General features: G+C 35.0%; 8 protein-coding genes and 7 pseudogenes across 15 annotated transcripts, besides 2 other annotated features; 12 read left to right on the forward strand and 3 right to left on the reverse strand.

Annotated features, from left to right (window-relative positions):
• Positions 1 to 337: 337 nt before the first annotated feature.
• TVAGG3_0008050 (uncharacterized protein) lies at positions 338 to 991 on the forward strand (the record flags this gene model as incomplete). The annotated part of the gene is made up of 1 exon (XM_001303460.1): positions 338 to 991. One exon carries the CDS (start codon positions 338 to 340, stop codon positions 989 to 991), a length of 654 nt encoding a protein of 217 aa, XP_001303461.1.
• A 30-nt stretch (positions 992 to 1,021) lies between these two features.
• TVAGG3_0008060 (Second domain of FERM family) lies at positions 1,022 to 5,410 on the forward strand (the record flags this gene model as incomplete). The annotated part of the gene is made up of 1 exon (XM_001303461.1): positions 1,022 to 5,410. The coding sequence occupies one exon, from the start codon at positions 1,022 to 1,024 to the stop codon at positions 5,408 to 5,410; it is 4,389 nt and encodes a 1,462-aa protein (XP_001303462.1).
• A 91-nt stretch (positions 5,411 to 5,501) lies between these two features.
• On the forward strand, positions 5,502 to 8,870 carry TVAGG3_0008070 (uncharacterized protein; the record flags this gene model as incomplete). The annotated part of the gene is made up of 1 exon (XM_001303462.1): positions 5,502 to 8,870. The coding sequence occupies one exon, from the start codon at positions 5,502 to 5,504 to the stop codon at positions 8,868 to 8,870; it is 3,369 nt and encodes a 1,122-aa protein (XP_001303463.1).
• A 168-nt stretch (positions 8,871 to 9,038) lies between these two features.
• On the reverse strand, positions 9,039 to 9,720 carry TVAGG3_0008080 (ribonuclease inhibitor domain-containing protein; the record flags this gene model as incomplete). Its single annotated transcript, XM_001303463.2, has 1 exon — positions 9,052 to 9,720. One exon carries the CDS (start codon positions 9,718 to 9,720, stop codon positions 9,052 to 9,054), a length of 669 nt encoding a protein of 222 aa, XP_001303464.1.
• Positions 9,721 to 10,207: 487 nt separating this feature from the next.
• Positions 10,208 to 10,290: a terminal%2Cinverted (terminal inverted repeat of Maverick transposon ID:TVAGG3_0008090).
• Positions 10,208 to 21,652: part of a mobile genetic element that runs on past the window's edge.
• TVAGG3_0008100 lies at positions 10,594 to 11,411 on the forward strand (annotated as a pseudogene). The gene has a single exon. A coding segment is annotated over exon 1 (818 nt).
• TVAGG3_0008110 lies at positions 11,551 to 11,890 on the forward strand (annotated as a pseudogene). The gene has a single exon. A coding segment is annotated over exon 1 (340 nt).
• Positions 11,932 to 12,174, forward strand: TVAGG3_0008120 (serine threonine-protein phosphatase family; the record flags this gene model as incomplete). The annotated part of the gene is made up of 1 exon (XM_001303465.1): positions 11,932 to 12,174. The coding sequence occupies one exon, from the start codon at positions 11,932 to 11,934 to the stop codon at positions 12,172 to 12,174; it is 243 nt and encodes an 80-aa protein (XP_001303466.1).
• On the reverse strand, positions 12,179 to 12,767 carry TVAGG3_0008130 (annotated as a pseudogene). Its single transcript has one exon. A coding segment is annotated over exon 1 (589 nt).
• Positions 13,100 to 13,398, forward strand: TVAGG3_0008140 (annotated as a pseudogene). Its single transcript has one exon. A coding segment is annotated over exon 1 (299 nt).
• On the reverse strand, positions 14,760 to 15,312 carry TVAGG3_0008150 (annotated as a pseudogene). The gene has a single exon. A coding segment is annotated over exon 1 (553 nt).
• TVAGG3_0008160 (uncharacterized protein) lies at positions 15,841 to 15,993 on the forward strand (the record flags this gene model as incomplete). The annotated part of the gene is made up of 1 exon (XM_001303467.1): positions 15,841 to 15,993. One exon carries the CDS (start codon positions 15,841 to 15,843, stop codon positions 15,991 to 15,993), a length of 153 nt encoding a protein of 50 aa, XP_001303468.1.
• On the forward strand, positions 16,013 to 16,597 carry TVAGG3_0008170 (phage tail repeat-like family; the record flags this gene model as incomplete). Its single annotated transcript, XM_051219823.1, has 1 exon — positions 16,013 to 16,597. One exon carries the CDS (start codon positions 16,013 to 16,015, stop codon positions 16,595 to 16,597), a length of 585 nt encoding a protein of 194 aa, XP_051104809.1.
• Positions 16,643 to 18,373, forward strand: TVAGG3_0008180 (annotated as a pseudogene). Its single transcript has one exon. A coding segment is annotated over exon 1 (1,731 nt).
• TVAGG3_0008190 lies at positions 18,387 to 18,785 on the forward strand (annotated as a pseudogene). Its single transcript has one exon. A coding segment is annotated over exon 1 (399 nt).
• Positions 20,564 to 20,848, forward strand: TVAGG3_0008200 (uncharacterized protein; the record flags this gene model as incomplete). Its single annotated transcript, XM_001303468.1, has 1 exon — positions 20,564 to 20,848. The coding sequence occupies one exon, from the start codon at positions 20,564 to 20,566 to the stop codon at positions 20,846 to 20,848; it is 285 nt and encodes a 94-aa protein (XP_001303469.1).

Here is a 21,652-nt window from a genome sequence, read left to right on the forward strand (position 1 = left end):
CATATTTTAAAAACTTTTTTGCAATATGATATATGTAAAGTGTCAAAAATGAATTGAACCGAATTTTCATGCATTACACGTTCCAAAATGGGTCATTGAAAAAAACGGTTTACAAGTTGTCAAAAAAGCATATGTTGATGCTGTCCAAACCAGTCCGAAATTATCAAATTTGGTTGGATCAAGAGGCTACATTGATTTGGCCAGACATATTCCAGAGTTTGGCTCAGAAGTATTCGATGTCAAGATTTCGGAACCGAATTCGAAGCAAGAACCATTAATTCCTGCCACGTTATATGTATCTCCGAAGTCCATTACTATCTGCAAGCGAGGAGTGAAGATGAATGACGGTCTTAAGATTAAATTTACCCAAATTCACAGACAAAAAGCCATTGCTGACATCCTAGATTTCAGATATGTCGATGAAGTTGCCAGAAAATCCAGAGATACCAACAACGAGAACCACATTTGCATCAAAGCTCTTTCATCTCCGAGTGGGAACCCTGCTGAATACATTCTGACACTTATACAAGACTCACAGATGTATTTCAAGAGGCAGAGGAGAATGAGGAAGCTTGAGAAGCAGATGGAGCCAACAGTTGCCGCACAACACATTTCAGGAAAATTTGTTGATGACCAAGGAAACACTCATCCACCAGAAATCGACTTGTTTGTTGGCCAAGACTTGAAATCATCTATTGGTCTTGACAAAGTCTGGTTCCCTCTTTCATTCACGCAGAAACAAGTCATGGACAAATGCAAGGAAGTTCTCGGATTAAACAACAGAAAAGAAGAGTTCATTCCTTTGATTTACTTCGAGAAAAGACCTCAATATCTTACATCGGATACCATGACTCTCCAGGAATTGAACATCACAAGGCCTGCATACGTATTCCTTTCTCCGAGACAGATCAACATCAATGTCACTTTCAACTTTGAAACGAAAGAATTTTCAGTTGACGCAACATGGAAAGTTAAAGAAATCATTTCTTAGTGTTGCGCTGAATGGGATATCATTGATCCGATGAATTACTGCTTAGTTTCGAAGTCAGAAAACAGAACACTGATGGCAGTCAACGCAATGATAGCAGAACAAGTCAGTATGAACACTGATTTACTCCTAAGAAGACAAAACTTTTATTTCCAAAACGGTTTGTCAAAACAAGTTGCACAAATTGTTTACAAAGATTGTGCAAACACATTTTCGAATCAGAACATTAACTTGTTCACGACAGAGGACATCCTCAAGGCTGTTTGTTTGAGGTGTATCGCAGACAAAGGAGGAATGATCTCTGATTTACCTTCTACACTCAAAAATATTGTTCCGAAAGATTCAATTCCTAGTAATTACGATAAGAAATTCGTTAAAGAATTCCTTTCAAAATACAATTTCGTTGATACTGAAACATCTATTTACGATTTTGTTAATTTTGTTACGAGTTTACCAAGCTTTTGTGTTGAACAATTTTCAGGTTTGTTCAATGGAAGATCAGGTGTTGAATGTTGGATCATTTTCGACAAAACAAGTATTTTATTTGTAAGTAAAGAAAAACCTTACAAACTGATTTTGTCTGTCAAATGGCAACAAATCATCAGATTCAATTCATTTACAAATGCTTTGAGAGTCAAAACATACGATGACTGCACAATGACTTACTGCGGAGAAGACAATGTCCAGAAAGACCAATTGTTCACAATAGACAGCATTACTTATTTGGAAAGAGGTGTTCAATGCAGAATGGAAGAATGGATGTCGAGTTTGGAAATTCCAGAAGATTTATCATATAAAACAATTGATCCAAATTACGCTGTACAGATCCAAACAATGTATATTTTGGAGACAAGATCAGATGAGAAAGGTAAAAGAGTCACATTCGACATGAGAATGAAGAAGTCACAGATAATTCAAACAGCAATTTACGCATTTGGTTTGAATGAATCGAACTTCGAAGTTTTCATTTCAATGAGTTCATCATTGACGAAACCATTTGATGAAAACAGACTCTTAGGAACATATTACATCAATAAATACACAACTATCTTGTTGATCTCCAAACTGAGAGAGATTCACGTACAAACAGAAGATGGAAGATGCGCTTCTCTCACTGTTTCTCTGACAGACAAAGTCCATGAATTAATAAAGCCAATTGCAAACGCTCTTGGTATTTATTATCATTTGGGATGTCACCTTTTCCAAAAGAGGCCAAATGGAGAATTGTCACCATTAGATTTCAGGGAATCCATCATTACACAAGTAAGAGGTTGCGACCAATTCATTCTCAAGAGAATCTGTTATGCACTCACACCTTACGATTTGAGAGATGAAATTGTTGTCAACGAAATCTTTGATTTTGTCAAAACCGATTTGTTTACAGGAAATTACGAGATTTCCACGAACCAATTAATCCATTTCATGATTTACTTGTGCATCATCAACTGCAAGACAAGAGACAACTTCAGAGAATTCTATTTGGAAAAGGCTGATGAATACATTCCAAAGAATTTCGAATCAGGAGATGCTGACATTGCCAAGATTTTTAATGAGACAAAACAAAGTGCTCCTTTCATCGATCCTTTGCTCGCAATGCAGAAATTCATCATAGAAGCATTTAAGATCCCTAATTTCGGTGTTTACCAACAAAATGTCAGTATTTCTTACATGGAAGATGATGTTATCAAAGAAAGACCTTCTTGTGTTTTGCAAATCAGTGCAAACGGAATTAATATCATTAATAAGATCACTCAGGTTGAATTCTCAGCATTCAAACTTGCATGGGAAAACGCATTGAGTGTCAAGCCATCTAAATCAATGATACATGTCGAAATAGTGTTGCCAGGAACAAAAGTTTATTATGAAGTCAAAATAAAAACTGACAACTTAAAAGGTGACGCATTAAAACAGATTGAATTTTTGTTGATCATGTACAAGATGATGTTATATCCAAAGATGAAAGAAAGACAAGTCTATCAGAAGAAGTTCTACGGAATGATTGATATGTTGAACAAAGAAAGTACTAACCAAAGAATTATTATAAACATGTTACCAAGAATTGGATCAACAACTGTCATTGCACAGAATGTTTTGGTGTCAACAAGAGGATCAGAAATCAAAGAGCTCATGGCTAATGCTTTCTGTGTCAAGGACCTTATGTACATGCAAGTTGTTGTTCAACACAGAAGAGACATGAGTTTCCAGTTGCTGAATGACGAACAAACTGTTTTGGATGTTGGAACTGACCAATACGATATTTTCTATCTGATTGAGATAGAACCTCCGATGTACATCAGATTCCCATCCGGAGAAAGAGTAAGAGACATCGTAAAACTCTTGTTACCTGTTGGAAAACTCATTTTCGAGATCTTGAATCTCCATAAAAGAAGTTATTCATATGGTTTCTCAATGTACGCAATCAAAAATGGCCAATTATTGCCTTTGAACCACGAAACACCTCTTGTGTTCCAATTGGATTTCGTTAACGACATCGTTATCGAACAAAGAGTTTTCTTGTTCTCGGATAAATTCTTGGAAGATGAAGGATCACTTCACTTCATCTATGAAAACCTCTATCATATGTTCAGAATTGGAAAAATACAAAACTTGACACCAGAACTCACAAAAACTCTAACCGCTTTGTCACTTTTTATCTTTTTAGGCTCATGGACACAAGAGTTTAATTCAGAGATTGTCAAGCAGTACTTGCCAATGGACGAACAAGAGAAGATGGAGAAAGAGACACAGAACATCTTGAAAGAATACATTTTGATATCCAAATCGATTGAAAAAGAGAAAGCCATAATTAAATTCATTTATTTAGTTTTAGCAATTCCTGATTTCGGATCCGAAGAGTACAAATGTTTCATTAACAATGGAGTTAGCTTAACAGAATGTATATTACATTATACTCCTTATAACTTGTACATCAAAGAAACAAGTACACACAAAGAATTGTTGAATATTCCAATGCACACAATTAAATCATTTGGAATTTGCCAGAATCTTTTCTCATTCAAATACCAAGATCCTAATGATGATGACAAACTTCTTGAGATTACATTACAAGTTGATTGTCCTCCTGTCATCGGAGAATACTTCCATATCTACTTGGAACTCATGAATTATGGCAGTTTCTTTACAGATGTAAATGAATTAATCAAATACTTGAAGAATTTGGAAGCAGGAACAGATGAAGATTCAGAACAAGATGCTCAAATGGATGATGTTTCTGCTCCTGCAACTAGAATACCAACAATGATTCCTATACCAGATACTAAACCAGAAGAACCAATTGATGATTTAGGAGACATAGGTATTATTGATTTCAACCAACAAATTGTTGATAATTTGCCATCAATTTCTATTGGAGCAACTGTCAACGTGGATTTAGTTTCTACATTGGCCAGCCAGTTCAAAACAACAAAGACGCGAAACAACATTGTTTCTGAGTTCGATTTGGGAATGCAACAAGCGATGCAAACAGATTTCATGTGGATGCTTGATTTGGAAGCTCTCGGAATGATGAGAATCATTCACACTTTGTCTGCTCTGAAATTAATCATTACATTGATCAGAGACAATATATTCGCAAACGACCATGAAACATTCATAAAGAGATTGAACTTGATGTTACAAATTATCAAGAAAGAATATCCATTGATAAATGGTTCTTTGTTACATACATTCGATGGATTTGTTGATGGAATCAAATCATTGATTGATTATATCTCTAAAAACCAATTCTTCGACAACGGAATTGCCACAAAACAACTCAATGACATAATGATGTTGATTGATTTGTTCTACGGAGAAATCGAATCAAACATTTATTCCAAACAACAAGCAGTTCTTTCCCAAAACTACTCTAGATTCTCTCCAAACGAAATCTATTTGTTCCAGATGATTGCTGACATGATGGATACTTTGGAAACATTGATTGAAGCGTACGAACAAACAGCAGAACAGTTAGTTATCCAAGATGTCGATGTTTATCCAATTGTTACGAAATTGTTGGAAATAAACACAAACAACATTTCGTTAATTTGCGATTACATAAAGAAGAAACACTTCATGATATTGAACACGAAATTGAGTCCGAATTTGAAGGAATTAAAACAGTTCATGCAACAGATTTATAACTTCAATTTGTTGTGTGAAGACAAAGGAATAGGTATGATGAATCACGTGATGTTCTTCAACCACGTCAATGAAATGTTGGAGTGCTCAGAATCATTGATCTTTAACTGCATGACAGATAAAGACAAAGACCAAGAAAACTCCAAATACAATTCATTGTTACCATTGATCATTGACTTGCAGACACAGGCAAACAATGCTTACACTTCTGTCATTGATTACACTGACAATGAAATCGCAATGATTACTTTGTCATTGAATTATCTACAGGAATTGCATTGATTTGCTACAGAACGCTGATACATTTAGTGATTTTATTTCTGATGCTCAAATTTGCCAGTCAATGTATTACGTGATGATTTCAAACCAAATCATGATTTCTAAGATTTATTCAAAGCCGGGATTGGAATCATTAAGAGATAATTTTATCAAAGTTGCTAAAGAATTCGAAACACCTTATTTCAGTTTGTCAACAATCAACATCACTCCTCGTAATCTCAAACAAATTTCAGCAGCAATTGATGCAATATTATCTGAACAAACAACAGCAATCATTGATTCTGTTTTGAGAGAATCGAAATTCATCATTGAATCAGTGATTAAATCTCAGAACGAAATGAATCCTCTTGACAAATCATTGCTTGAACAGTTACAGATGCAATTGATACAGATTTACCAGGCAACAAAACAAGATCTAAGTAAAATCAATCCATTGGCAAATAACATTGAAATTTTGAAATTGACTGTTTTGAATACTTTAATTGATTCTCCATCAATTTATTCATTATCTAAATTGGGTCACTTGAGAACATACTATGATTTAGTACAATCAATTGGAGTGTTGATACAAAACACTGTAAATGAAGTCAAATCCAAATTTGAACAAAATCATCAAACTGTTCAAAAAATTAATGAATTTTTGGATTTCTATTTCAAAGGTGTTGAAATCAGAGCGGAATTCAATAGAGATCCATTCAACAAGAAGACAATAAATAACGCACTTAAACTGTTGAATGAAATCAAGAGTAATGACATCAAACAAGTATTTACTTCATATGGTTTGACTCAATTTTCTAATTTGATCGTTGAAATTGAAAATTTAACAGAAAAGTGTCAAAGTGAACTTGAAAATGTCAAACCGTTTGAAATTCAGAATATGATTAATGTTCCAACTAAAGAACTTGCACAAGTAGTCTGCAACGCCGTGAGATTGTACCAGGCAGTTATTGTTAAAAGTTCTGCGAGATCTGATCTTTACAGTGATGCAAAGAACTCCAAATTACTCAAAGAAGAAGCAAACAAACTCCAGGATGTCTGCAACAATTTGCTTCTCCAGGAATCATTCCCAACAGTCAAATTATACGAAAATGTCAAAATTTTCTTGGAACACATTGAAAGTGTGATTAAAAACGTTGGATCCGAAATATTTGAGAAAGAAACAATGCCAGCGATGTCTGTAATTAAAAACGAACTCTACAAACATGTCAATCCAGCTCCTCCTGATGTAAACGATGTCATCAAGTACTCAGCTGTTTTATCAGACAAAATCGAGAGGACATATCAATTAATTGTCAGCGACAATGATTCATTTTCTCTCGAAGACTTTTGCCAACAGTTTGGAAAACTCAAGGACGAAATTGTCTTGGTTCTCAAGCAGATCTCCATTGGCAAACACATGTCTGAGTACTTGATTGTTTCAAGATTCGCTTTGGCATCGTTATCCAAGACAATTGACATGTTTTTGATGAGAGAAAACGTGATGGAATTCCAAGATTTGATGAAACAGTTGAATGATTTGCAGATAATGATACAAAACATGGTCGGATTGATCAATTCCCTTGAAATAGTCCACTTCCACTCCAAAGAAATTGAAGCAAGATCAATAGAAGAAGTCATCGACATCGACACAATTTTCATTTTCATTGCTTCTCAGTTCATCAATTTCTCAAAGTCTCTGGCATTTTTGTCGAATTTGCCTGAGTTCACTTTCTCTCCATTGCTCAAATACCAGTACGGACTGATCAAAGACAAAGTCACCTATTTGTCTAATCTTTCGTACAACGATCCACAGACAGTCATTCAGACATTGGATGGAATGGATTTGAATGAAATTCATTTGTTCGTCAAATCTGTTTCTCCTCTTTCCCACAATCCGAAATTGTCGAGTTCTTTCACGGCAATCACAAATAACTTGGCATTGTTCAAGCAGTATTCTGATCACGACAGACTCGACGACAAATCAATTGTCGAGTACAAACAAAGAATACAAAATTCCGGACAATTCATCAATGATCCAATGTTGAGACATTATTTCAACGAATTACTCAAAAGTAATGATTCTCTCTTGTTCCAACAATTCACAAACAGTACAGCTTTCATTTTAGAAGACGAAATACCGAAATCATTCCACACAAACCTTGATCAAAACACAAGACTCGCAATGATAGAAATTTATCAGAAAACTCTTCAGTTTTCCTCAAGAATTCCTCACAAAACAATTTTCACATCACCTTTCTATTCATCTAATGATTCTCCACTTTCCAAATACGCCAAAGAGTTCTATTCCAATCAATCGAATGGAATAGATCCTTCCAAAGTCATCAGTGCCATTTCAGAAACGAAAAATTTGCCGATTTTCATCTCTTCCGAATTAGAAAATCTCAAAAACATCAATTCGACGTCAAACACTCTTCCTTTGATCAGAGCTCTTTCTTTGTTCACTGACAAATCGCAGTTCATCACTTGTTCACAGAAGATGCTGGTTATTTCATTCGAGAAATGCAAAATAAGTCTATTAAACATGGCGAATATTTTGCAACAAGCTGATGAAAAAATCAGAACTGATGGACAGCAACATGACCCATTCTTAAGGAGTTTGTTGGAGTCATCACGAAAGGCATCAATACAATGGAGTACATTAACGATCGACCACGCGAAAGATGTCATTTCTCAACTTAAAAACATCAAATTAGTTCAGTTGAAACTTCCTCTTATTTATTTGTATTCCTCTTACGATCCATCGATTTCACAGATCTTAAACAACTCAATAATGATTGAATTCTTCCAGAGTTACATAGAACTATTCAACTCATTCTACAACATGTTCTATAACTACGTGATTGAGTTCTTCCACGAGTTAGAAAACGCGAAATGCTGCACAGGAATTCAGTTGTCATTGATTTCGAAACTTTGCCAAACTTTCGCTTGTTCGAAGCGATTGACAACGATTTCTTTCATCGATGCACACGATGTTTATGCTGAAATGACGAACTACAAGGAGAAGATACATCAGCAAGTGTTGGAAAAGATCACAAGCAGATCTCTTTACCTCAAAGTCGCTGCAGATTTCGCTTTGATTGCTGATGCAATGGAAGTTTTCGATCCTCTGGAAACATTGAATCCGAAGATTATTTTGCAGATCAATTCTATGTATGGTTTCTTCTTGATGTCAGGTGTTCAAAGCTTGACATCAATTGCACAGAAGAAGTACTACGTAGATTTGAGTGTTTCATGCATTAATTCGATGATTCTTTTCTCAAAGAACCAAGGAATGGAATCATTCGCACAAATGATCGAATACATGAAGTCAATGAGAGATTTCATTTATTCATCTGATTTTGCTGAGAAATCAAATGATTACTGCAGTGGAACTAGTCAAGGATTCAATGCTATCATTGATATTTGTAGAAGAGAAATAACAGGAGATGATTTGAGACAATTTGCTGAATTGCAAAGATTGTAATTTTATATTCTTTGATTTATATATTATTATTTTTGTATTTTAAAATGTTATATTTTTTAACTGAGTTATGCCATATTATTTTTTGATCCATCTTGCACAAGAAATATTCTTTAAATTCATAATTTGTCTGGAAACATACCAAAAAGCAAATTATTATAAAAATACAAATGAGGTATTTTTATTAATTTAATAGCATAGCAATAAAAACACTAATATTAAATGGAGTCCTGATTGGATTTACTTTGCAAGATTGTACTACTGGGTTAACACATTCAAAGGATTTAATTGGGACAATGGTGGAGAAATTTGAATTGAAACTATTACAGCAATAAACTACAATATTAGAAATTGGAACACTAGCTAAGACTGCTTTATAAACAGGATTGCTGGAGTAATACCATATTATAGAGAGTTCATAAATTCCAACTACGGCGGATGTCTGACTAAGAATTCTCCCATGGAACGTAATATTTACTAACTGGTCGCAATATGAGATCGCATTGCTCTCAAAATAACAATCTTGTGTAATTGTGACGGATTTAATTGGAATTGAATTAATCGCTTGCGATTTAAAGTAATTCACTGTTTGGAGTGTGACATAATGCTCTTGAATTGCATTTACTTGATAAAGAACTGTGAAATTCTTAGAATATAGGTTATAAAGGCCATCATGTGCATAGTAAGGGTTGTTTCTATCAACAATGATTTTTTCAAGAACATCATCGGCTCCGATAATGCAAATTCCAATATAATTCACGTTCTTTCCGATGTTAAAAATTTTTATTCTTGCTACAGCAAAACAAAAACTTCCAAGATATGTAACAGAGTCAGGGAATGAAATTTCAGTCATATTATGATAGCCTTGATCAAATGAATTTTCACCAATTTTGACTAATTTTTTGGGAAATGTGATGCTTTGAAATGATTTATATTGATAGAAGGCATATGGTGCAATCTCAAGAACATCATATTCCTGAGAGTTAATAGTAACTGTTGTTTCAAGTTGAATCTCTTTGGAGGTAAAGGTGCTTTTATCAATAGCATTACATGTAGTTTGACCAGGTACACCTACTACTGCATAATTCTTCCCTGTTTCAACAGTGTATGTAACCCCATTTAACTGGGTATTTTTTGAAAAAATAACACTTTTTAAGATTTGTATGAGAATGAGCAGAAGACTGATATAACAATATAAGGGTTTCGTTTTGCGAAAAAAACGTACAATACGCAATTTCGCTAAAAAAACATTTAGCTAGCAATTTCGACCTTTGACTCCACTCAAGACGTCACTTTTTTAATTTTGCGGTATCATATTTTTGGAAAATCTTTATGAATATAAAAAAAAAAAAAAAAGGTAGTGGGGCCTCCAGGCACTTCGTGCCCTCTAGCCCTGAAGATGTTTAGTATAATGAAGTTTTTTTTTTCTTGGGATGGGCCTCCAGGCACTTCGTGCCCTCTAGCCCATAAAAAATTTCTGAGGACGAGCCAGCCGTTGACTTTTTTGTAGAGCACTCAAAATAGTATAACTTTGTCCGGACAAGTAAGGGTCTATCGTCGCTACAGGAAAAGTTACAGGCGTTCCAAGGAAGTATACTTTGAGAAGCCTTCTTCTGGGTCGAAAACATTATATAATGTGTCGCTTTTCACAAATTATATATGTTTTCATGTTTTGTCACTTTTCTGTCACTTTTCAGGGAAAAAACATTTTTATTATTATATATAAATGAATTTTACAAAACCACCGTTACCGTTCTTTGGAAATAAGAGTAAATGTAAAGATATTATATTGAGAGAACTTAAGAAACTACCGAATGGTCTAACATTTGTAGATTTGTTCGGTGGAAGTTTCTATATATCCCATTTGTGCCATACAATATTCCCAGACTCAAAGATTATATGCAATGACTTCGACAACTATATGGACCGTCTCAAACATATACCAGACACAAACAATATATTGAAAGAGTTAAAAGAAAAGATACCTATAGGTAAGATGGAACGTATACCATTAGATAACAAAATATTGTGAGAGAGGTTTTGAAAAAAGCAGAATATATAGACTGGGATAGTATATCTGCTAGACTATTATATAGTGGTGCTATAAGAGTTCATGACATTGAAACACTTATGTCAAAAGTTTTATATCTTAACTATACAAATGTTTTCAAAGAGGACATAGAAAAATATATTGAGGGTATAGAGTTTGTGAGATGTCATTGGACAGAGTTGTATGAAAAATATAAAGACAAGGAAAATGTTTTCTTTATAGTGGACCCGCCGTTCTATAACACATGGGATTTTCAATACCAAGTAGACTGGACTTTGAGAGACTCTTTAGAAACTTTAGACGTTTTACATAACCATCCATGCTTTTACTTTACATCCGATAAAAGTGGTTTGGAAACCGTTATGAGATGGTTAGAGGACATACATGACTATGAGTTTAGATATGACAAGATAGAATATGAGAGAGGTCCTATAAACCGGAGAAAGTGTCATAACAAAGAAATTTTATTAGTAAGTAAATGTGGTTTGAAATAGGACTACTTGTTTTAGGTTTTTTCCATTGTGTCATTTATTTATTTGACGTGGCAGAAAGATATAGAGAATATGAAGATGAACCAATGCCTGCAAATGTTCAGTATATGTACTCGTAAGAGATATTTTTATCTAATATTAAATGGACGCACAGAACTTAGCGAATGCACAGCAACCTGGACAACCAAACCCAGAGAATATTCCAAATGAAGTTAGAATACAAACTGCAATGGCAAACTATGGTCAAGTGCCAACAGATGTACAAATGCAAACTGCCATGTCAAATGACGCTGCGTTAGGTTTGCCACCATGGTATGCAAATATGAGATGGAAAGAGTTTTATACAAACCCTGAAGTGGGATATAAACAACTTTATGCAGATGACGCGAACACAGGAGTTGACCCAGAATATGTTTTCTACCAGAGGAGAAACAGAATGTATGAGCTCCAGTTAAAGAATGCTATGGAACTCAACAGGAAACGTAAGAGACTAGGCGGACATTAGATTTTTACATATAGTAAAATGGGTTTCTTCAGTAAGATAGGAAACTTCTTTCGAAATGTTGGAAGAGGTATATGGAATGGAATAAAAACCGTAGGAAGAGGAATTTGGAACGGTGTCAAAAATATTGGTAAAAGAGTAGGTCAGTTCGTTGGTATTATACCTAAAGACCCTGAACCAGAAGAACAAGCTCCTGTTATACAACAGCCTGAACCTGCACCACAGTCTAGTTGGCAACCAAATCCAACACCTCAACCGTATTAAAAAATTATATTTTTACCGTTCGATAGTAGTTGTATATGAAACTAAGTTCTAAGTAAAACGCATGGTATAATGGAATTATTCTTTTTCTTCCATCTGTAGTAAACCATACTTGAAAGTCTGAAATACTTCCACTTGGTGGTTCATATAACTTTGTAGGTTTTTCGTAAAAGTCATTTGCCAAGCATAAGAAAGAGTTTTGGGCGCCAGAAAATGAAGCATGAACAATAATAGCATCTTGGTCGAAAACATTTTCATATGTTCCATTAGGGTTTTCGACTTCATAAAAGTCTGGGTGTACTGGATATGCTGCAGGCTGATTTAACATCCTCATAAATCTATACCATGCCAAGTTGTTATATTTTTGTAGAAATATAAACGTTTTCTCCAAGGTCTTCTATTTTATTGATTTTAACAGTTGCATTTTTCCTGTCATAAATAATATCGAGATGGTATTCTCCCTCGTCAATGTTATACTGGTTTGCATATTCGATATAGATATCGTTTATTTTTTCTTGAAAAGCTTGAAGAGTTGTTTCTAAGTTTATAAGCAAACTAACTTGTAAAAGTTTTCCCTGTTCAAATTTCTCATACATACGTTTTTCTTTGTTATAGTATCGAACTTCAAAACCGACCGTAAATGGGAAACCATGTATGGCTTCTGAAATGAACTTCATTCTACGAAAGCCAATAGCTTTTGTGACAGATGGTCTCTTAGCCATCTTAATGGGTAGTCAAAACGATAGCCTTCATGCTTTACGGTCTCTGTCTCAAACTTTTGACCGACATTAGTAAAAAGTTCATCTAATGGTTTAGTTGTAGCAACTCTTGAATTTTCTTTTTCTATTGAAAGCATATTTTATCTAGAATAAAAATGTCGAAAGATATTGCTTCCATAAGAGAAATACAACACAACCGACAACTCATTATGCAAGCTCTAAATAAGAACACAACAAACTTTTCAAACTATTCTAAGATATCTGAGTCATTGAAAGAAGGAAACTTAAAACTGACATTAAACCCAATGACAGATGAGTTTCTATTTCAAGACAAGAAGAACAATACTGTCTGTATAAATCCAACAAAAGGAACTTTAAACGAGAAACCTATAAATGAACTTCTTTTGAAAACAGATGTTGACAACAAAGCTGACAAAGAATATGTAGACGATGCAATAGCAAAAGAAGAAGAAAGAGCTAACAATGCTTATGCAACAAAAGAACATACTCATCCTGAACTAGCAGACAAAACATATGTTGACAATAAAATGTCAAGTGAAGTGACAAGAGCTGAAAACGAATATTCTAAAAAGACTCATACACATTCTATATCTGAAATAACAGACTTAAACGTTAGCCTTGAAAAGAAAGCAGATGAGGAATGTGTGGCTAGTGCGTTAGAGAAGAAAGCAGATAAGGAACATGTGGATGAAAAAGATAATGAAATTAAAGAAAGGGTTGACTGGTACCATGAATGGACATCGAAGATTTTAAAAACTAAAGCCGATACAGGATGGGTTTCAGGATGTTTAGACCTTAAAGCAGATAAAACTTATGTTAACGATGAGTTAGAGAAGAAAGCAGACAAGAACCATACACATGATTTCTTCACAACTGTTGCTATAGAAAGTATTGAAGGAACGGTTGAAGAAACTGGTGGGGATGCATTATATTGTAAACCTCCTAACTTTCCACAAGGTTTAACATCGGATGACGACATAACGACGATGAGAAACATTAGATGTAAAGATGTTTATGTCATGAAGGATGAACATAATATTAAATTCACTGCTCAAGATTTATATGACAAGAAAGCAGACAAAACAGAGCTTCAAACATTAAAGACAGAAATACTTCAAACATTATATCCTATAGGCTCTATTTATACGTCAATGAACTCTACCAGACCAGCAACAGTTTTAGGTTTTGGAACTTGGACTCAAATAGTCGACAGGTTTTTGTATTGTGCAAACTCTTCAAAGGAAACAGGTGGAAGTAAAACGATTTCAGGTGAAAATTTACCTGCACACAGTCACTACATAGATTTAAGTACATCTCAAGCAGGTTGGCATAAGCATAAATTTTGGGATTGGTCGGCAATGACAAAAGGTAAAGGATATGATGTTAAAGACAACGTTCAGTTGCTATAAATTGTTTCTGGGGTAACACTCAGGAGATGGAAACCATACACATCGCGTTTCAGGATATACGCAAACAACGGGACAAAGTAAAGAATACATGCCACCTTACATGACAGTTTACGCATGGTATAGAAATGCTTAGTCGTCATTTTCAACTTCTTTAGCATATTCGTCAGGATTGTCTTATATTTGTTAGGAACTGTCTTTGAAAGTATACCACCTTGAACTTTGACAAGTTTGAAACGAGGTCTGACAATAGTAGTTTTATCTTCTGCTTGCAGTCTGTACATTTTGCCATGTTTGCCTAAAACTTCATAATATTCTCTTGTATACTTTCTTCTATTTTTACGAACACGAATGTGAGTACCTGTCGGGTTCCCATTGTTGTCATAGTCAATAGTATTTTCATATGGGTCGCGTTTAGGTATTTCTATTTTTACTTTGTCGCCTTTCTGAAGTTTGAAGCCCGGCATTCTTTCTTGTTTGTCTCTTTTGACTAAATTATTAAATATATAGTCTTTCTCTAAGTCAGGGTTGTTTTTCATTTCTTCGGGGGAGTGGTTTCCCAAACCTTTTTGTTTACGGCTATTGTAAATATTTAAAACTTGTCTCATCTTTGCCATGGAGAAGTGTCTATACTTGTCGTCATATGACATTTCATTTGCTTCACCACCTTGTGGTTGGTTTAAGTCTCTTAACATTTTTATACAACCGTCAATGACACCAAGCAGAATGGTTTTGGTCGAAATGAAATATTGGTTTACATTTTTTGAACGCAGATAGTTTTTTACATCATCTGATTTGAAAGAACTTTCACAGTCAGATGTCAGTTTTGTTGGATGGTATTTGTCAACGAATATTGTCAAAGCTGCTAAGATATCTAAAATAGCTTTGGACTGTAATGGTATGGCTTCACAGTATCTTGTGTTTTGACCAACAAATATTAGCCAGTATGGTGGTCCATCTGTTCTAACTCTCGGAATGTTTTCCAAGATATCCATAAACCAAGCATTTGGTGTTGAACTAAAGATTTTTATCATGAGTGCTTTCTTTGTCGCTTTAGAAACATAGGGGTCCTTGTTTGGATTCGTCATTTTTTATCCTATAAGAAATGGGTTTATTTGGCGCATTAGCAGGAGTTGCATCCAGATTTTTGCCCGCAGTGGGAACAATAGCCAGAGGTGTATTTGAGTTGGAAGGAAGATTTTGAGTACATTAGGTATACTTAAAGAGAAAGCACAACCTATTATACAAACTGTACAGAAAGGTTGGGATGTAGCACGAGATGCAACAAATCTTATTCCAAATCCTGAAACAAGAGGAAAAGTTCAAGGATGGATGGACAATGTAGGAAGACAAGCAGGAAACTATTATAACAAAGCAAATGACTACTATAACCAAGCAGGACACTATATTGGACAAGGTGAAAGATTCTTTAACAGAGGATATAACCATGCACAACAATGGGTAAAAATAACCAACCTCAACCGCCTCAAACGTGGGAATGTAAAGTTTTTTACTGAGATGAAATGAACAATACAGCATTGAGACAAATGGGTTCAAGATGGATTTGTCGGCTTCCAGCAGTTACACAACGTGTTTGTCAAGTTCTTCCTATACCTCAGGAAGTTTTAGACCGACTTAAAAAACAACAACAACCAGTTGAAAACAAACCAAACTAAAATTTTTTACTGAGATGAAATGACCGAAGAAGTTGAAACGGTAGATTTGACACCACAAACAAAAAGTTCAGAACCATTGTCAAAACCTGTCAAAGAACTTACAGATGAAGAGAAAAATTCAATAATAGAAAGTGCCAGGTCTGGAAATACAAACCCTAACTACAAAGTCACTTTTCATAAAAATGGAACGGCTAGTATCTCAAAAAAGAAACAGACTCTCACAAATAAAATATTGAAGTCTGAAGGAGCTTTCGAGACAACAGATGGAAAAGTTTACTTCACTGACCAACAGTTCATTATAGAACATCTCATTGACTTAGAGTCGAAATATTCTAAACTTTACAACAAACACAAAAAGTTGAAAGGAAAACAAAAACAAATGGCATATGATATTTATGAAGATGTTGACGACACAACTGTTCCTGCAGGTGAGGTAAAGTCAGAGAAACCGAAAAGTGACGAAAAACCGATAGAAGAAGAAAAACCAAAAACTGAAGATAAACCAAAACCAAAGTTTAGTTTCCAAACTAAACCAAGTCAACCTTCATTAGCTGGTATGGGTTGGCGTCAAAGACTTATGGCAGCAGGCGGTTATGTAAAGTAAAGAAAAAAATATTTTTTTATTTTTATAAAAATGCCCCCATATAGAATGGATAGAAAGTCTGCTAGAATAAAAGCAGAGTTGCAAAGATATGGTTGGAGAGTTTCGAAGAAGTTTAAATATAGGAAGGGAAGACCCATAAAAGTCTATGACAAATTGTCTGGTCTTCGCTACGAAATGGATTTGGAAACAGCACGTGCAAATTATCCAAACAGACTAGAGAGGTTAGAAGAAGAACGTCTTATGGACATGCCTTTCGATGTTAGTGAACCTCAAGTTGAAGGACACGACGGCTTTGCCAGATTCTACTGGAAACATGACGAACAATTGCATCCTTTGAGAAGGAAAAAAGGAAAAGGTGAAGACACACATGCTCCCATGGAAAGAACAAGATATGCATATGAGAAGTACCGTGAAGTTAGAAGTCAAATTACATCTGGTCGAACCTTTACAGTAAACTTTGACGAAGGAAAGAACAAAGAAGGCTTCATGGGTGTACTTGCTGCCATACAAGACGGAAATAAGAAAGGATACAATCTCAGATTGACCATAACAGATTTGGATGGTCACATTTACTATGCACATGGCAATGTCACAACAGCTGCAATGCTTCTTGACGCTTTCAAGACTACAAAGAGAGAACAAATGGTTGACTCCGACTCAGACATTTTGAATGCAATTGAAGGAATTGCAAGTGTCAAGTTCGAATGGTACCAACCTAACCCTCAAGCAGTCAGACAACATGCTGGATACTTCCCGTTCATAAATAAGTCTGACATTGACTTGACAAGGTATGGAATTTACAATTCAATTGAAACAATTGTCAATGAACCTTGCATTCTTACATGTCTCAGGAACTCTGGTCTTGTTACAGATGAGAAGATGAAGTATCTTGAGTCATGTGTGAAGACAAGGTACATTCTCAGAGGTCAATTGGCAAAAATTGCACCGTTGGCAAATGTCAATATCCGAGTCAACATACCTACAGCTAAAGGTTCTTCACATGACGACTATGTTGTTGAGTTCAATTTACCATGGTTGAAGATTGTAATTGTCCACAACCACTTCATGTTGAACGAAAGTCTTACAAACCCATTGTTCGGAAAAGGCAAGTGCAACATTGTCAGAGCTGTAAACATTCTTTTCGAGAAAGGTTTGTTGGAACCAATTCCAGATGACAAGCTGACAGAAACTTTTGTACCAAAAGACGAAACAAACAAACTTTTCATTGTAGCAAGACCAAAAGTTGTTTCCAGACAAAGTTCTAGTACAAAAGAAGTACACAGTTCCACAAGGGTTGGTATGTTCGGATACCAACCTGAACCAGAAGAACTTCCAATGAGGTTGCAAGAACTTCAAGATGCTATAAACAAACTTCCATTGAGACATCCAATTGACGTCAAATTGTATTGGAGAGCATCTGAGTTAGGTCAGAAGGTTTTATATGAAACAGGTTGCTTCGACGATGTTTATGAGATAACAGGAGAAGTTTCTCAGAAGATAAGAGACTCACTTGAATTTCCACAAACTGGACCAATTGGTTGCGACAAGTTCGACTCAAACGAAAAGATATACTATGTCGACCTTAACGCTGCGTACATGAGGTTTGTCCAATATATTCCGACTGGAATTCCAAACGAAGATGGTGAGTTCCCGGAAGGAACTATATACAGTTGGAAAAGTCATACAACAACTGTATGATATTAGGAAAGCTTCAAACCCCAAACTTGCAATGACACTCAAATTGCTTATGAATTCGACATGGGGATATTCCATTAAGAAACCTCAAGAGATGAAGAGTAAACATTATGAGAAGGTCGACAACTTTGTTGAAAGGTTTTTCTCCTTTTGTTTTGAAGTACGAATTCACTCAAGGTCAAAGTGGCTTAGTAACCACATTAAAACCTATTGTCGAACATTGGTCTTACCCTCAGTTCGCAAAGGCAGTCCTTGACAACTACAACAAATTCTTCTCCGAAGTCAAATCCAAAGTGAAGGTTTACTATGAGAACATTGACGCACTCATGACGAACGAAGAAGGGTACAACAAACTCATTGAAATGGGAATGGTCGGTGAAAAGATGGCTGTTTTAAGCTAGATAAGGTATTTTCCGAAGTTCATGTCCTCTCCAAGCGTAAGTACTGGGGTGTTAAAGAAGATGGTGAAATAGTTAAACATTGCATGAAATAAAAATTTATTTTTAAAAAAGTGACATTTTTAATTTTATTGAAATGTACGCTGAGTTTGTTGGAGAAGACCGTTGGGAAACTTGTTTGTTAGATGAGAAATATGAAATGGCATACCATTTTAAAACAATATATTTTTACATATATTAAATGCTTCAGGTTGAAAAACAAAGAACAAAAGTAGTAGATACAAAACCGTTAGACTATATCTTTACAAATGCTGGAGGACTATTTCAGATGAAGAAATTTCATCCCGAGCATACAGGTTTGACTATCCAATTCGTTGGCTTCAAAGTCCTTCAGATGCAAAGGCAATAGGATTTAGAAGAGTTTTGTTTTCAAATAGAACTAACGCATTTATGTTCGCAGTATATTTTCATGGGCAGTATAAAGGTTCTGATGGTCTAATAGACAAATTTGACGAAATGAGAATCTTTACAGTTCGTTCAGACGAAAGTCTTGAGAAAACTCTAAATGACTTTCAAACTCAAATGAACAAATATTATTGGAATTTCAAGAAAAATACGACTCTTTACTAAATGGAAACTACTATCTGAAACTAGAATATGACAAGATGAACTCCACCGTTTCATTTCAAAAGATTGAAATTAACCCTCCAAGAGATACAGAGTTTTATTTTGGAAAGTAGACAAACGTTCTTGGGCACAATTTCTTCGGTTACTAACCAGAACGAACCATTACCACCAGATGGTCCATTTAAATTATACTTCCACCAGCAGATTTGACAGTTTATAGAAACGTGTTTGACCCTCAAAATGTTATGTGTCATGCAAGTTTCAGTTCAAGCAACAATAGTTTTCTATGTATTGTAAGGACTTTTATGACTTTGCTTCTAAATTCTACGAACCACCTAGTAACAGTTTCTCTGACTTTCAAGTTTGGTTCACAACAAATGGTGTGCAACATATTATTCCATTGTACTATGACTTTTATCTCGAATTGTCTTTCATATATAACTACGGAAAAGTGCTGAAAAAGTATTGAAAAATAATGTTTATGTTAGCATGTTAGATCTAACACGTTTTCTAACATTTTTTCTAACATCGTAGAAAACTCATGAAACAATTTATTTTAAAACTTTCACAAAAAACATAAAAAAGTGAAGTTAAACGTTAAGGTTTACTGAACTGGTTGGATGTCGCCTTCACAGGTTATGTAGAATGGTTGTCCTGAGAAGTGGAACAGTGCTCTGAGAATTTGTATAATTCGTGGAATGGACTCTCTCTGTTTGGAAGTAGTATCCAAGGACGCTTGGCAAAGAACTTTATAATGGCTTCCTTCTTCATCTCCTTTATGTCGTCTACAGGAGTGTTTTCTGGTATTTGAATTGGAATTCCAGTCGAAATCTCGAGATTCAAGGCAGCCCTTCCAGAAATAGTGGTGAACTTGACCTTGGGCTTCATGACCTTGCGCAAGTAGTCTTTTACGCAGTTGTTAATTTAAATTAGGTAAATTGCTTCGTCAAATCCTTCTGGCATTCCGAGTCCTTCCTTCCGACAGGAAAAGTTTTTCCCGACAACTGGAAAAAATTTTCCGGACAAAAGAAAAAATTTTTCCTTCCGACAGGAAAAAATTTTCCAGTTGTCCGTCCGTAAACCATTCAAATTTTCGAAAATTGAGAACTTTTTGTCGAACTTCAGAAAAAGTTTTTCCTTCCAACAGAAAAAGTTTTTCCTTCCGACAGAAAAATTTTTTCCTTCCAACAGGAAAAGTTTTTCCTTCCGACAGGAAAGGTTTTTCCTTCCAACAGGACACAAACGAATGACTGACGTTCCTCTTCCTGAATGCCTTCCAAAGCCAGAAGAACCTAAAGCACCAGCCCCTGCACCAAATTACTACCAATTTCCACCTCAAGGTTACTACCAATTTCCACTACAAGGCTTCCCGAACTACCCTCCTCTGCCTATGCCTTACTTCCCCAACCCTTGGATGTTCCAGCAAGCTCCACCCCAACAATTCCAATCTCAATCCAAATCGAAGAGAGACCAAGAGTTCTTCGTAATGAGTGTAAAGGACCCAAAAATAAAGTTTATGTTAGAATGTTAGATCTAACATGTTTTCTAACATGTTTTCTAACCTCTTGAATTTTCATGAATTTTCCCGAAATAAAAAATAAAGTTAGTTTTATTTTTTTTATTTTTTGTATAAAAGATATGATTTCAGGGATTTTTTTGACGAAGTGTCAACCTTCACTTCGTCAAAAAATAACAGTTATCTAATGAAAAAGTGTCATTTTTTTCATTTTTTTGTATGTAAAGACATGATTTCAGGGGATTTTTTTTTGACGAAGTGTCAACCTTCACTTCGTCAAAAAATAACAGTTATCTATTGAAAAAGTGTCATGATTTCATCGTAAATGTTTTGTCATGACTTTCATGTACATGCTTTGTCAAGACTTCATCGTACATGTTTGTCAAGACTTCTTCGTAAATGTTTTTGTCAAGACTTCTTCGTACATGTTTTGTCAAGACTTCTTCGTAATGAGTGTAAGGACCCAAAAATAAAGTTTATGTTAGAATGTTAGATCTAACATGTTTTCTACATCGTTTTCTAAGCCTCTTGAATTTTCATGAATTTTCCCGAAATAAAAAAATAAAGTTAGTTTTATTTTTTTTTTATTTTTTTTTATTTTGTATAAAAAAAATGTCAAACATCGGCACAACAACACTTCAAACAACGCACCAAACTCTTAGTCATGAATCCTACTCAATGTTAGTAGAGATGAAAAGCTTCATTCCTTCTTCATATACTTTTGAAACAGAAATCCAGAAGATAAAGCAAGAACTTTTAACAAGGAATTTAGCGTAGTGCGAAAGATGAAACAAATGAACAGTATCTTTATGAATGCAT

This window comes from Trichomonas vaginalis, chromosome IV, assembly GCF_026262505.1.
Source record: "Trichomonas vaginalis G3 chromosome IV, whole genome shotgun sequence".
NCBI lineage: Eukaryota > Parabasalia > Trichomonadida > Trichomonadidae > Trichomonas > Trichomonas vaginalis.